General features: G+C 37.8%; 1 protein-coding gene across 8 annotated transcripts in view; it reads right to left on the bottom strand.

The window, feature by feature from the left end:
• Positions 1–10,413: 10,413 nt before the first annotated feature.
• LOC136873612 (deubiquitinase DESI2) overlaps positions 10,414–15,242 on the bottom strand; it is a 148,727-nt gene continuing 143,898 nt past the window's right edge. For all 8 annotated transcript variants that reach the window (XM_067146717.2, XM_067146714.2, XM_067146733.2 and 5 more), the window contains exon 6: positions 10,414–11,867. In XM_067146717.2, coding sequence (XP_067002818.1) covers positions 11,703–11,867 — 165 coding nt within the window. In that variant the 3' untranslated portion in view covers positions 10,414–11,702. The remainder of the gene's footprint in view (positions 11,868–15,242) is intronic.

Genomic DNA, 15,242 nt, shown 5'->3' with positions numbered 1-15,242 from the left:
ATACTGAATTTTAATCCACTAGCTGAGGAAGAGAATGCATAATATTCTCGAAACATGTACTAGATGTTAAGGTGAAAGGTAAATAAATAAATAGTATTGACTAGGCGGACCATCTTCCAACATATATATTTTCTTTAATGACGACAGAACTTGCGATCTTATTTTACCCAAATCCTGGACAATTCTAGGAAACCTGCAATAATATTGTGAGCAGATGAACTTTTATTTAGATCATTATGTAATGTCCTATTACTGCACAATAACACCCCTTACATTTTACCAGACTGCAGACATTTAAATGTATTTATCAAAACACTTACGGAAGTCACAGTCACAGCACTCAAGTGTTCGGTTTGCATACTAAGGAATCACTTATATGCTTTGTAGTTAGGAATTACTTATACGCTTTGTAGTTATTTTCTGAACTCTTTTTTGTTTGACATTTCTTGGCAGTTTTATATTTGATTTAATTTGTGGACTCAAACATTTGTAAATCTATATAACAATTTTAGGACACAGGCAATCTGTCGATCTGACAACCATCAGTGTTCTCCTTAGAACCTTTTTAATGGGCGCACCGCCCAGCCGTTTTTACATACTGCCCGGTTAACTTAACCTACTCCAAATTATTATGTAAATACTGTAAAACAGTTTATTTAAATAATAACAAGTCTTCATTATTATCAGCATATTTGCATCAGTTACATCAGAGTTTAAACGTTTAGCACTCAATTCCACGGGATGACACAAACTCATTGGCATTCTCCCCTGTGGGTGGAGGTGGTAGAATAACACCCACGGTATACCCTGCCTGTCGTAAGAGGTGACTGAAAAGGGCCCCAGGAGCTCTTTAACTTGGGAGCGTGGGTTGGCAACCATGGGGCGCTTAACTGAGTCCTGGCTTTGCCCCCACTTACTTGTGCCAGACTAACTCACTTATCCGACATCCCTTGGTCAACTCTTGTTCTTTTCAGATGCCAACGGTATTAGGTCACGGGATCTAGAGAGTTTTTCACTTTCATGTCCTGCGTGGCCCTGTCTTTCTTTGGCAGATACCTTAATTTTTCGAAGTGTCTGACCTCCTTTCCATTTTTTCACTCTGATTGATGTTAATAGAGGACAGTTGACAAGTTGTATTTCCTTTTAAAACTATAACCACTACCACCACACTCCACAGCAACCGAATGGTAAGCCCCAGAGTTAGATGATTACGAACGAGCAGTAGAACACTTGAAGTTCAAAATACTCTGTTATGGCTCGTTTGTCATAATAATACTAAAATAGTTAAATTTTGCAGTTAATATTTACCTGTCCGATATTACTGTTAAAGCCTTGAAGGGAATACATAGAAATTTTGATGATGATGATGCTAGTTGCTTTACGTCGCACCGACACAGATAGGTCTTATGACGACGATGGAACAGGAAAGGGCTAGGAGTGGGAAGGAAGCGGCCGTGGCCTTAATTAAGGTACAGCCCCAGCATTTGCCTGGTGTAAAAACGGGAAACCACAGAAAACCATTTTCAGGGCTGCCGACAGTGGGGTTCGAACCTACTATCTCCTGAATACTGGATACTGGCCGCACTTAAGCGACTGCAGCTATCTAGCTCGGTCATAGAAATTTTATCATGTTCATTTTTTTTAATGTAGTATTCCCCCCCCCCCCGGCTACTTGTTCCTGCCACCTGACTAACGAAAATTTCTGGGGAGAACACTGACCATTTAATAAAGGAAGTAATCATCATAAAAATAATAAAAAATCACCATTACAAACTTTCAAAGAAAAATATCTGAGGATTTTTTTTTTTAAAGCAAGAAAATATAGCACACACCATGAAGAATGAAATGGATTCCACAAAATAAAACTATTCATAATACAAATATAAAGCAGCTTGCACAATATTCCAAATGATAAAGGCTTTTAAAGAATGCTTAAACTTCCTCTTACTGCATTATACAATCAATAAGTAGAAAATGAAGCACAATTTTATTTTCATAACAAATAAATACTGTAGATCTGAAAAACTCGTCAGGTTTAATTTTTATGGGAACCTTTTTCAAACATGAAGTAACTTCTGAGTTGCATGTAACAACTGAAAGTAACCTATATCATTAATCTCAAAATACTCTGGAACTGATTTTATTCAATACAGTAAATATTTTTCCAGGTAATTTAAATCCGTATCACCAGATGTTTTACTGCATTTCAATAGTATTCATACATCAATATTTTTACTGAAAGTTAATTTCTGTAATTCTTAGATCGTATACCAGACAGGTAATGAACTTAACTTCAAATTAATTTGTACAATACAAGTACTAGTAAGACTACTATACAACTACTATGCAATTTAAGATTTCTTCCCCCTCATTTCAGTTATAATTCCTATGATTTCAATAAGTTTATTCATATCATCTACTTGAAAACCCCAACAGAAAGCAGCAATTCTGATTGTAGCACCATACTATCTTCTCAAGGGATTAACTAGAAGATCTGAACTATTACAATTTTTAAGTAGAAGAGCTGGGAACATTTCCATGAAACACACAGTAGAAATTCTGCCCCAAGCCTACTTTATGTCACAATATTTCTAATGACGTGTATGCAGGACAGCCAAGGTCTGAATCTCAAAAATAATATTTTCTGTATCTACCTTGAGCCATTGTCTTGCAGTCTGGGTATGAAGAAATACTGCTTTTGTGTAATTAGAAAACAGAACAGCAAAATGTTGGAGGATTAATAGTCTAATATAAGATAATTGCAGTGGTACCTAACACTCAGTTCCAGAATGTGATCAGGGAAAAATTTGCCTAAGGTCTGAAGAAAGTAATTTCAAGTTTACAATAAGAATTCCTGAGAATGAAAATAAACTATAAACAGGGGAGTTCACATTATTGCATTCTCCCATAACACCCAACAGATACTTACAATGCCTTAAAACGGTAGTTTTCAACATAAGTAATGCTATTCTGTCATACTGCTCCAAAAGATATCTAGGACCAACTCCTAGTAAAAAATACTAAAATTTAAGCCAATGCATGATGGTTACTGAATATTTTAATTTAAAAATAAATTACCTCATTGTGCTCCCTGTCATTCCATGGCTACTAGCCACTTTCAAGAGTCATTCTATAGCGATCCAAAGTATCTGTATTTGTAACACACATCAAACCAGTCTTTGGTGTTACAAAAACCTACCAATATAACCTGTACTAACATTAATGATTGAAGGCCTGATGCTAGGATTGAACATTAAGTCCTGAGACTCTCTTTCCAACCTTAACTTTAAGATATATCCACATACACTTGCAATCATAGACATCAAATATCCTAAAAATTCAAGCCAGATGACTTCTAATCCTAAAACACAGAGCGCCTATAGTTTTATGTGGGATCCAAACCATAGAGATGCAACTCTCCATTTCAAAAATCTTATCTTCAATCCATAACACCCACTTTGTTGAGAAGCTAGCAATGATGTTGCTGGCTATCACACCAACACATACTAGGTATGCATGGCAAGTGTAAGTTCACCAGTTTTAACATCTTGCCTAATACTCAGGTGCTTACATCTGTGTGTTCCAAACACTGAAAAATGTAACTGGTAAGAAGTTCAAAATTTCTGACTATCTTTTCATACTCATTTTTATGACAATTCCAGTTATCATCATTATAAACTGATCAAATATTATATCATGATCAATTATTAGTACATTCTTCTTATTTATTTTACTATTAGGATTATATCATGAATGAAATCAAGGTGCCAAAAGTGTACAGCTGTGATACAAAGTGGTTTGTCAAAGGATCAGCATGAACATTTATGCACGTTCAACTGTATAAAGATTCACATCAAGGAGCAAAGAAACAACTAAAACATTCTGCATATAAGTGATCTAGCAACATCCTAACAAAAAACTACCATCTGAAAGCACTAGTTTTCAATTCATTAGAAGCATAATTATATAAGGCTATCAGCGCACTAGTAGCCTAACCCATATTTTGGAAAAAATTGAGATATTCACACATAACATCCCTTTATACCCTAACCTCACGTCTTACAATGGCCATAAACATATTTACAAAACTCAATCCTGGTTGCCAGCATTTTGCCCCAGTGTGCTAAGTTGGGCTCATCAGTTGGTAAACAGTACACCTACCAAGACAGGCTCCCTATGGGAATCAACACCTATATCATCTGGTGGCCAGACAGGCATCAATTTTTGAAAATGAGAAAGTCTCTGATAGTGCCGGTGGCTCCAAGTAGCCTACGTAGTGGCCTCCACGGTATGCATTAGTAATGCATGCATCTTGGTAGGTATGCTATTTACCAACTGATGAGCCCAAATTAGCACACTGGGGCAAAACGCTGGCAACCAGGATTGAGTCAGCTGGAAAATTTATAATGTCCCATAATGAACCAACTATGTTGTTATTACAAATTTACTCATTCAGGACAAATATTTCAGGTTCCCTATGGGAATCAACATCTAAATCACCAGAAATATTTGGATATGAAACTAATACTGATGACTCTGAAGTGGAATATACCCCCTGCCCACCCAGCCAAAGTAAGAGTATTACATCAGACAAGTTACATGTCATGTTATCAGAACCCAATGTACCTGGTACATGTAATGATACTATGCCGACTACATCAATCACGGATGCATCAGAGATCGTAGTACTGCTAATGTAAATGAACCTCAGCAGTGAAGAAACTGGGTCGGGAATGAAAAACTGTGGGCATGGAGCATGCCCATGTAAGAATGAATGTTTTTGATACTTTTCACCTGAACATCAGCAACATCTATTTGACTTTCTACACATTAGGTAGTTTCGACCTGCAGTCTGCATATACACTGACCAGCCGGAACATTATGACCACCTACCTACTATCGATATAAACTCGTCCAGGCAACAGTAGCGTCACCTGATGAGGAATGACTGCTAGTCAGGCACACGCATGGTGCATGTAATATCAGCGAGCGTGCTGTCCACGTGTAGAATGGGGAGGGTGTGCAATCTGAGTTTGACCGAGGGCAGACTGTGATGGCCCAGAGCCACGACTTGTCAAGTGTTCGAAGAGTGCTGTGGCGAGTGTCTTCAACAAGTGGCGAAACCAAGGTGAAACCACGTCGAGATCGAGGGGTTGGGCGGCCACCCCTTACTAGAGATGTCAGACGTTGTAGGCTGAGCAGACTGGTAAAATAGGACAGGTGCGAACTGTGGCGGAGCTAACATCAGACTTTAATGCTGGGCAGAGTACAAGTGTGTCTGAACACACAGTGCACCAAACACTCCTAACGATGAACCTCCGCAGCCGACGACCCATGAATGTGCCAATGTTAACACCATGACATCGGCAACTACGACAGAAATGGGCACGTGACCATCATCACTGGACATTGGTTCAGTGGCAGAGCATTGCATGGTCTGATGAATCCCAATACCTTTCATCATGCCAATGGCAGGGTGCAAATCCATCATCTTCCAGGGGAAGAGCTCCTCGACACCTGTACTGCAGGACAGAGACAAGCTGGCGGCAGCCCAATTATGCTCTAGGGAACATTCATTTGGGCATCCATGGGTCCAGTGGAGCTCGTGCAAGGCACCGTGATGGCCAAGAAGTATCATACACTGGTTGCAGACCACTTACACCTCTTCGTGACAATCATGTTTCCCAACGGCAGTGGCATTTTTCAACAAGATAATGTGCCATGTCACAAGGCCAGGAGTGTGATGGAGTGGTCTGAGGAACACAGTGGCGAGTTGCAATTGATGTGCTGCCCCCCAACTCGATAGATCTTAACCCGATCGAACACATCTGGGATGTGATTGAACACGGCATCAGAGCTCATCGAACCACTTCCCGGAATTTATGGAAATTATGTGACTTGTGTGTGCAGATGTGGTGCCAAATCCCTCCAGCGACCTACCAAGGCCTCATTGCTTCCATGCCAAGACAAGTCACCACTGTTACCCGTGCCAAAGGTGGACATACCGGGCTATTAGGTAGGTGGTCATAATGTTCTGGCTGATCAGTGTATTTTGGCATGGTAAAGGTGGTTTCTAAGGCATGCACATATCCCTCTCTTACAACCGACTCACAACAAGGAACAACACAAATATTACATTTTCAGAGGGACTTGAAGTTAAGGTGTATCATGTGTTCTTTAAGAAAATTTTTCAAATATCAAATGGCAGGATTACAGGGGTTCTTTCACAAAAAATTCTGCAACAGAGCCCACCTGTGGATAAAAGATGCACATGCCCTGCTAAATCAAAACATGAATGGAAAAGACTGTTGAAGTAGAGAACTTGTAAAACGTTTCCCAGCATATCAGAGCCAATATGCACGAATTAATAAAAGGGTGGATCAGAAGATTTTGTCACCGGACCTTAGCCTGGGGAAGTTATATAATTTATATGGAGCAGAGCATATTGACCCAGTCTCGTACTACATTTTTTATACAGGATTTAATTTGTCATTTCATTCCCCTGTAAGTGATTTCTGTCAAAAATGTTACTTGTATAAAATCAAACTTGAAGCAGCCAACACCACGGAAGAGAAGGCTAAATGGGAGACATGAAAGAGAGAAACAAGCGAAAGACCGAGCATGCGTGGATGGGACTGCATTGAGATTCAGAAGGAGGAACGCACCCAGACAGCGATATGGCTATTATTGCATTCGATTTGATGAAGTCTTCACCAAGACCAGTACTTATGACAGGTATGTGTCACTATAAGAGGCAATTTTGGACGTACTGCTTTGGAATACATTACTTATACACCAACAAATCAACCATGTATGTATGGGGTGATTGCAAAGCATCCCGAGGACTACAAGGGACCGGATCGTGCCTCTTACATTTCATTAAAAATAACGCCAAAATCAAGAGACTGATTCTGTATTTGGATTAATGTGGTAGCCAAAATTGTAATATAAAAATGGGCTTATTGTGTTAGTTCATGGTTTAACCAGACTTTACAGTGAAAGAAACCCACCATAAATTCTTAGTTGGTGGTCATTCATACTTACATGTGACCACGACTTCAGTATCATTGCAAAAAATAAATTTCACCCTGACATTGTGACACACCTTCTGACTGGATGAATGTTATTACCAGTGCCAAAAAAAAAAAAATCCCATTTACCACCATACTTATGACAAGGAACGACTTCCTGTTCACATTACATTTAGCGATAAACATCATCAGTAACTGAAAAATGTCTAGACAAAATTCCAAGGTTCTATGTCTGAATATACAGTGGCTTCTCTCTACATCTTCATCTCCACATAATGCATTATAAGTATTCCAATGAACCAGATGTTCCCTTTGCTTATGTACTGTAAGTTTTACAAAACGTGGCTCGAAGGTAACAGACTCCGGACTTACTACATCCCAATGGACATGCTATTAACGAATTGAAAAGGAAAGATTTAATGACCTTGCTGCAATTTGTACCCCCCTGTTATCATAACTTGAAGACATCTGCACTGCAGTTCGCAGGCACCATTCCTGTAAATGATGATGCTGATGACGATTAATGCCATATGTGTTTGCTGTCAAATGTCTGAATAAAGTTTGTATTGCAATAACAGCATATTACAGCCAAGTGTGATGGAACAATAGTGGCCTAACCCACAGCAAAATGGTCAATAATTATTAATATTAACTATTAATATTAACCACATGTACGTCCGTAGACCATACCACATTATTTATACAACAATCATGTCTGTGCCGCAAACACTACCTTACACGCCAGATTTTCAAACGTCCATATCTTCTACTTACCATTCCAACAAACCAAAATACTGAGGGTTAGGCCACTATTCTGCTGATAGCCTCATATTATCTCCAAAATGACTGTATTGTATGCAATGCACTTTAAAAGATGTACAACTTGAATTGCTTAATAAGCAGAAAATATCATCAATGAGTCCTTAAAAAAATCAGCCACAGAACATGACATAACTAAAAGCTATAAATATTAAAAAGCAGATAAGAGTATACTTACCTGAAGATATGATCATTGTTCAAGTATTGGATCACTTACATGGTTTTATCCCATACAAATCATGTACACAGGAAGCAAGATCTATGGGTTATAGAAGTCAACATCCTAGAACCAAAGTGTAATGGTAAACCATAACATCCAAAGTAAATGGGCACTCACCCAGGACAGTTTCATCCCACAATGTAGAGCAGTGGAACTAGATCATTGAAATCACTTACTACATTTGTACGGTTATCGGTAGGTAGTCTTTTACCTTCCTCAGCTCTGGAAAGATGCTTTAGGGCCATGCTAGTATAGCTATTATTGAGCTTTTCATCACAGAGTAATGGTTATATCTCTAAATGATTGGAAGCATTACCTTTGGGAATATGACTTCTCTATGGTCTCAAAAAAAATATATTCTTGAAAGGAATGACATGGATAGAAACACTATAGAATATTACGAGGGCACATCAGAAAGAAACACACACTTTTTTTCTCCTCTGGTATTGCAGCTGGAATGTTGAAATTTCACGACACTATGGTTTGAAGTTTCCGCAACAGAGGGTATTTTGTTTTCATATGCAGCTCTAGCGAGAAAAGTCTGAACTACGAAACAAATATGGTGCACATGTTACTGTCGTCCATGTGTGAAGAGATTTGTGGGCCAAAGGACATGCACCGAGTGAAATTCACAGGGACATGCATGGTGTGTATGGGGATGACTGTCTGGACCGTAGCAATATCTCCAGGTGGTGTGCATTCTTCCAAGACAGCCGTGTGAACCTTAGTGATTCGCCACACTCTGGGTAGGCAGTAACAGCTTCAACTCCACAGAATGTCCGTACCATTCAGGCGGCAATTTTGAATGACAGGTGTGTGCACCTTCGAACCTTATCACAGACGTTCAAGATTTCCTATGGTGCGGTGTATGACACTGTTCACGACACGCTGAAATTCCGTAAAGTTAGTGCCCACTGGGTACCTAAGAACCTGACAAACAACCACAAGGGCCAGCGAATTATGACAAGCATGGATCATTTAACGCATTATGCCACAAGAGGGCATGACTTTGTGAAAGGAATCGTGACTGGCGACGAGTTGTGGGCATACCACTACACGCCCGAAACCAAGCAGGCCTCTATGGAATGGAAACATGCTGGTTCTCCAGTAAGAAAAAATTTAAAGTGACTCAATCTGCTAGGGAAAATTTATTGTGTGTTACTTTCCGATCTGCCCTCATACTAATCTTCCACAGAGTAGTTAGCTCAGCCTTGGACTGGAACAGCACATACATATGAAGCAGTAGCTGCTGGAGTTGCCTGCAGCAAGGAAGCATGGTGAACCTCGCCTTTGAAGATCGAGCAGCATGTGTGTCCCTTTCTTCTGTCTGCAGGCTGCTTTAAACACTCTACTTAACCAATATATTCCCGAAGTCCCAGTAGCTATACTTTTCATCCACTCCTGGGGATTCTTTAGTGTTGCTTCTATTTCTGACAGAGTTACATCATTCTCATGAAGTGGATCATACATCAGTGTCCAAGAGTCCTCGCTTGATTTGTGTAGGTTCTACTACATTCAGTAGATTCTGAAAGTACATTTTCCATCTCTAGATGGCAGGAGATCCGTCCGTCCGTCCGTCCATCCATCCATCCATTTTCATTCCACTTGTTGTTTTGTAGGGTGATCGCTTGTTCTTGAAGGAATCTATACAGCAATGTTGCCTATTCTTTTGATAGACATCCTGCTCCTTATCTGAGAAAGAGTTGAAAATGTGACCGTCCTTGGGGGTCAAATCCCAATTCTCTGCTCTTCAGACAAATTCATTAACTATTTTTCCATTTCTACTAGCACAGTCAACATACAAGAGCATCACACTCTGATCTATGATGTTGAACTGGTGATCATTTAATTCAGGTTTGAGTCTTGAGAGCAGTCACATTTACAGCTTCTTCATCTTAGATAATTGACTGATTTACAAGAAGTTATTCAAGTCATTTCTTAAGTTTAACATATTTGATCATTTCTGGCATGGCTGTAAAATGCTTTGGCCATTGCCATGTGGATTCAAAGTAATTCAGTCCTTATCTGCCAGACCTCTCTTTAAAATGCCAAAACAATATGAACGAATTGAGAGGGACACTTTCATGCATCAACCATTCTAGTGGAAGTAATTAACACACCCATCTGGATGAGGGGTATTTGGGTTCAAGTCCAAAGAGTGGTGGCATTTCTGGCTTCTTTGTTTTCTGCTTTTTAATAGTGATTAGTTTTAAGAGAAGCTACACCCTAAAATCATTCCAATTTCAATTCTTGATGTTTTACTTGCTGGTTATAGTGATTGTCCTTTCTGTTTTTTATATATAAAAAAAACAGTTTATCAGGATAATAAACAAAACTCTGAGATGATTGATCATTATTGGACTTTCTTATTAGTTTCACTATTACATAAATTCCTCAATGTCCAATGACAATTAATTTGGCATTTTTAATGCTTACTGAAGAACATTTGTAGTGATATCCGTTGGCAGTATACAAAACCAAATTGCATTAAAATTACAAAAAAAACACATCAGTCCAAATGCAAATAATAATAAAATATACATTTAGTCAAATTCTCAATGTAAATACTAAAGCTTACTTTTTTTGGCTTTCCTTCCAACAGTAATAAAATTCTTATTTTAAATATTGTCATTTGAGGCTAAATTCTTACAAAATTAGTTTCAATACTTACTTGTAATGCTTGTCCTTCTAATATATCTTTCTCTTTCTTCCTTTCAAAATATCTTTTCATTACTGAAGTAAGAGTAACTCAACCATATGTTTATCTCAGGCGTAAATATTCTGAGAAACCGAACTGCATGTATTATTCCAATCAATATTAACCATCAATGCCTTTTCTCATATTCCTGGATCATGATGGATAAATTCAATCAGAACATACGGTGTATAAATGGAAATGTGCCCTTTTTCTACTTAAATAATGAACACATCGATAATAAGAAAATATCAACAGTTCCATATGCCTCCGAAATGAAGTTGTCACATACGTCTCCATCGATAACAAGAAGTGAACTATTTCCTTCGTGGAAAGCAGTCATATACAATAAATGTTATAAAAACTGTGAAGGTACTGTATGTGTACTATCCTGGAAATAATAATTTCTATGACTTAACCATTTCCTTCTGTCATTTCTCATTATTTTGACATTTGAATCTTTTATTAACGAGTGCCAGAAAATAGTGTCATCATACATCTTCATTATATGCAAAAGATCCTGAAATTATATTTTCCTGAATATTTTTAGGTACAAACTGCAGCACAAGACAGAAGACGGAGTGTGGTATTGTACGTTGGAAACTTTGAAATTACAACATTTTTTTAAAAAAAAGATACATTTTCAGTTTCCACATACTTGTTGAGATTATGTGAAACAGCTTTATGTCGCCACCATGCATCCCCACCCACCTTAGGCCATACATTTTGCTTTCACACCTTAAAGCATCGTTGGTGTGAATTTATTTTTTTACTATATACCCCAAAATTAAAGTATTTAACATTGTGTAATAAGAGATAACAGTGTAATATAAAATAAAAATGTATGGCATAGTGACGACATCAGCATCTGTTCAGCCATCTTCAAGGAAATTTTAACCGACGGATATTATTTACAGCCTATGGCAATGGCTTGGTGTTACAAAGATGTGTCAGCAGGATTTTCTTGATGCGAGCTGAGAGAGTGTTGCAGAGCCATTGGTGTCAGCCATTCTCGAGGGAGACAGCGCTGCAGGAAGGGAACACACGAACTGAAGTACGCTAATCTGTTCACCCAGGAAGGAATCTCCTGACCACATAGAATCTGAAACACACAATATATACAATGATGAAAGTATGGCTGAGGTGACCTTGAAACCTCCTAAATAGAAGAAAGAAAAGAGAAAAAAATAAGTATTTGATATATTTTGTCTTGTGACAACTTTCGGAAGTTGTTCTAAATAAATTTGATTCTTAATGTAATTCATACAAAACAATTAAGCATCAAACAATTAACAGGGTAAACTTATCAGAATACAGTGGATTGACATTCTCCTTTCTATATTTTGTTCTAGCGGTTCTGTGCTTTTCCCTGCGTGAAAGTATTATGTTAATAATGTATGAGACATACCGATCTGTTTTGTATGTGGTAGTTTTGCGTATTTCAGTGTCTTTTTGTTCATTCCTACTTCATAATTTTAATGAGTTGAATGTAGTATTTTAGGGAGTTGTGTAGATGACAGTTTCTGGTATTTTCTCTTCACGTTATGGCCAAAAAACGTAACAAACGTTATCTCCAAGGGTTCAGAGATACCTATAAAATTAAATTTCCGTTCAATTTACAGTCTAATAAAGGAAACTATTATGCATTTTGTTGCGTGTGTCAGTGTGATATAAATATAGTCGAACCTCGATATCTTGAATCACCTCGGGAGATAAATTTTATTTCGAGTTATCAAAATTTCGAGATATAAAGAATACCGTTTTTGAGCATGTATATATAGCACATAATTGAATCATATGTGTCTACGGGCTTTCACTGAATACATTATTTTACGGCATCACTTTAATTATAACACTTTTTATAGTAACTTTTTAGAAGATGGGATACCACTAGAAAAAAATGAACTTCTGTTCATAGTAGGATAATTATATATATAAGGGGGTTTTAATCACACCGTAACTATTTACAACATTGATAATAATAATATAAATTAAGAACTTAAATTATTATTAACGTGTTCAAAATCTCAGAAAATGAATAGTATGACACCCTCTCTCAACAACTGTTTTGTGGTCAGCAAAATTCAAAGTTGTTATATTGACTAAATTTTGTGCTGATGTTATACTGTTGGCAACAAACTCAAAATCATTTGTCGTTTCTGTTATCATCAATGAAGCTATGCAATCCTCCCATGCTATGAGTGATGTGTGTTAGAAAGAAATTGTTAATGAGATGCCTTCATATTTCACTGCAAGTTAAGGTTTAATTTAATTTTATACCAGCTGTAGTTTCATACTGATATTTTGGTCATATAAATAAAAATCGGAAACTTTCATCCCCCCCCACACACACACACACAAAATGCTCCATGCCACTGGTAATCAAAACATCCTTTACTCCAAGCATCAAAGGAATGAGTCAGCTGTCATGATGTTGATATAGGCTATTTCACGGACAGTAAACTAGCTTCAGATAGGAAAATCTACTCTGCAGATTTTATTTCACTGGAGTAGTCTCAATCTCACTTCTACTCATCTTTTAAATGGTACATCTTATCAATCCTATGCTCTCAATATACCACGTATTTAATTTCTAGAAATCTCATCTTTGAAAAAATGTAGGTACTTTATTTCCTTCCCATTCTAACAGCTAATTTTTAAGAGCCCTAAATAGCCCTTAATCTTCTATTACTGTAACCCCCCCTTGTTCATCTCAACAACTACTGCCTCCTTCTGTTTTTATTGCATACTCATAACCTCTTTCCTTGTTTCCCGTCTTTAGAAGTATGGTCTTCAAACTTTGGTATCTCTATTCTATTATCCACATTTCCTTCTGTTTCTTAAGAAGTTTTTATTTATATGTTTATTTATCCATTTATTTATGCAATCATAACCATCTCCCTCTTTCAAATAATTTTATACTGAAGAAATCTGTAAACCTTCGTTAATTATTGATTTTTCTTCTTGATCATATTCTCTATAATCATCAGATTTCTCAGGTAAAAATCAACAAGCACATTGTCATCTTTATTCGTATTGGCGAACACATGAAATCTATTGCTCTTCTACCTTTTAGAATTTTCACTCTTCCAACTCCATTCATCAATATTTCCTTATCTTGTAACATACTTCCTCCAGGAACTGCTCAAGGTTCCACTTTGTAGGGCACATACTTGGAAACAAATTCCTTGTTCCTTCCTGTGATTTAATTGTGAGTATACTAATTTAATAATTTAATACTTGAAAAAGGCTAAGGAAAATAATAGAACCACAACTACAGGAAGAACAATATGGATTCAGAGAACACCGATCAACTACCGATCTCATATTTCCACTTAGAATACTGTTAGAAAAGCATTGGGAGAAGGGCAAAGACTTAACACTAGTGTTTTTGGATCTCGAAAAAGCATTTGATAGTGTTCCAAGGAAGACAATATGAGAATGCTTAAGAAAGAAAAATGTACCCAAAGGTCTTATCCAGAAAGTTAAAATGTTTTACGAAGACTGCTGCAGTTGCGTACAGATAGGAAACGGTAATTCTGATTGGTTCTAAACCACTAAAGGAGTGCAACAAGGCAGTACCCTTTCACCCTTACTTTTTATCACTGTCATGGATGACGTCATGAAAGAAATAAAGCAGAACAATATGGACATCAATGCATTTGCATTTGCAGATGATGTAGTAATTTGGGGAAATACAGAGAAGGAAGTCCAAGAGAGGCTGAACACCTGGAATGAACATTTGAAAGCACACGGATTAACAATAAATAAATCGAAAACTGTTACTATGTCTGTCAACAGGCGGAAGAAGAAAGGAAAAATAATGCTGGAAGGTACACAGCTGGAAACAGTAGACCAATATAAATATCTTGGGTGCATCATTTCAAGTGATAACAGAATACAGCATGAGATTAACAACCGCATTCAAAAATCAGCTCAGTTTTACCATCAAGTTCGGAACCTCCGCTGGAACGAACAAGTTCCCTTAAGATCAAAGCAGATTCTATTCCAATCATACTTCACCCCCATACTAACATATGGCCTAGAAACCTGCACAACAACCCAACAAGTGGATAGCAAACTACAAGCCGCAGAAATGAAGTTCCTACGTACTATGGTACCGAAGATAAAAAGGGACAGGGTAAGGAATGAAAGAATAAGGGAGGAAGCTGGTGTGTACCCATCCCTGAATGAAAAAGTGACAAGGGCCCGTTTGAAATGGTTTGGCCATGTCAAACGATTGGACGATGGAAGGACAGCAAAACAATGGCTACACACAGTCGTGGCCGGAAAATGACCGGTAGGAAGACCTAGGAAGAGATGGCTGGACCAAGTGAAAGAGGACATAGGGACAAGAGTCAGCTGGAATGTCGTCTTGAGAGAAGAGTGGTACATGGACAGACAGAAGTGAAGAGTGCTCGTAAACACACCCGGGCAACTGGAGTGGAAAACTGATGATAATGATGACATACTATAC

Source organism: Anabrus simplex, chromosome 1, assembly GCF_040414725.1.
Source record: "Anabrus simplex isolate iqAnaSimp1 chromosome 1, ASM4041472v1, whole genome shotgun sequence".
Lineage (NCBI taxonomy): Eukaryota > Metazoa > Arthropoda > Insecta > Orthoptera > Tettigoniidae > Anabrus > Anabrus simplex.
The sequence above is the reverse complement of the archived record's forward strand: the minus strand, read 5'-3'. Positions and strand labels throughout refer to the sequence as shown.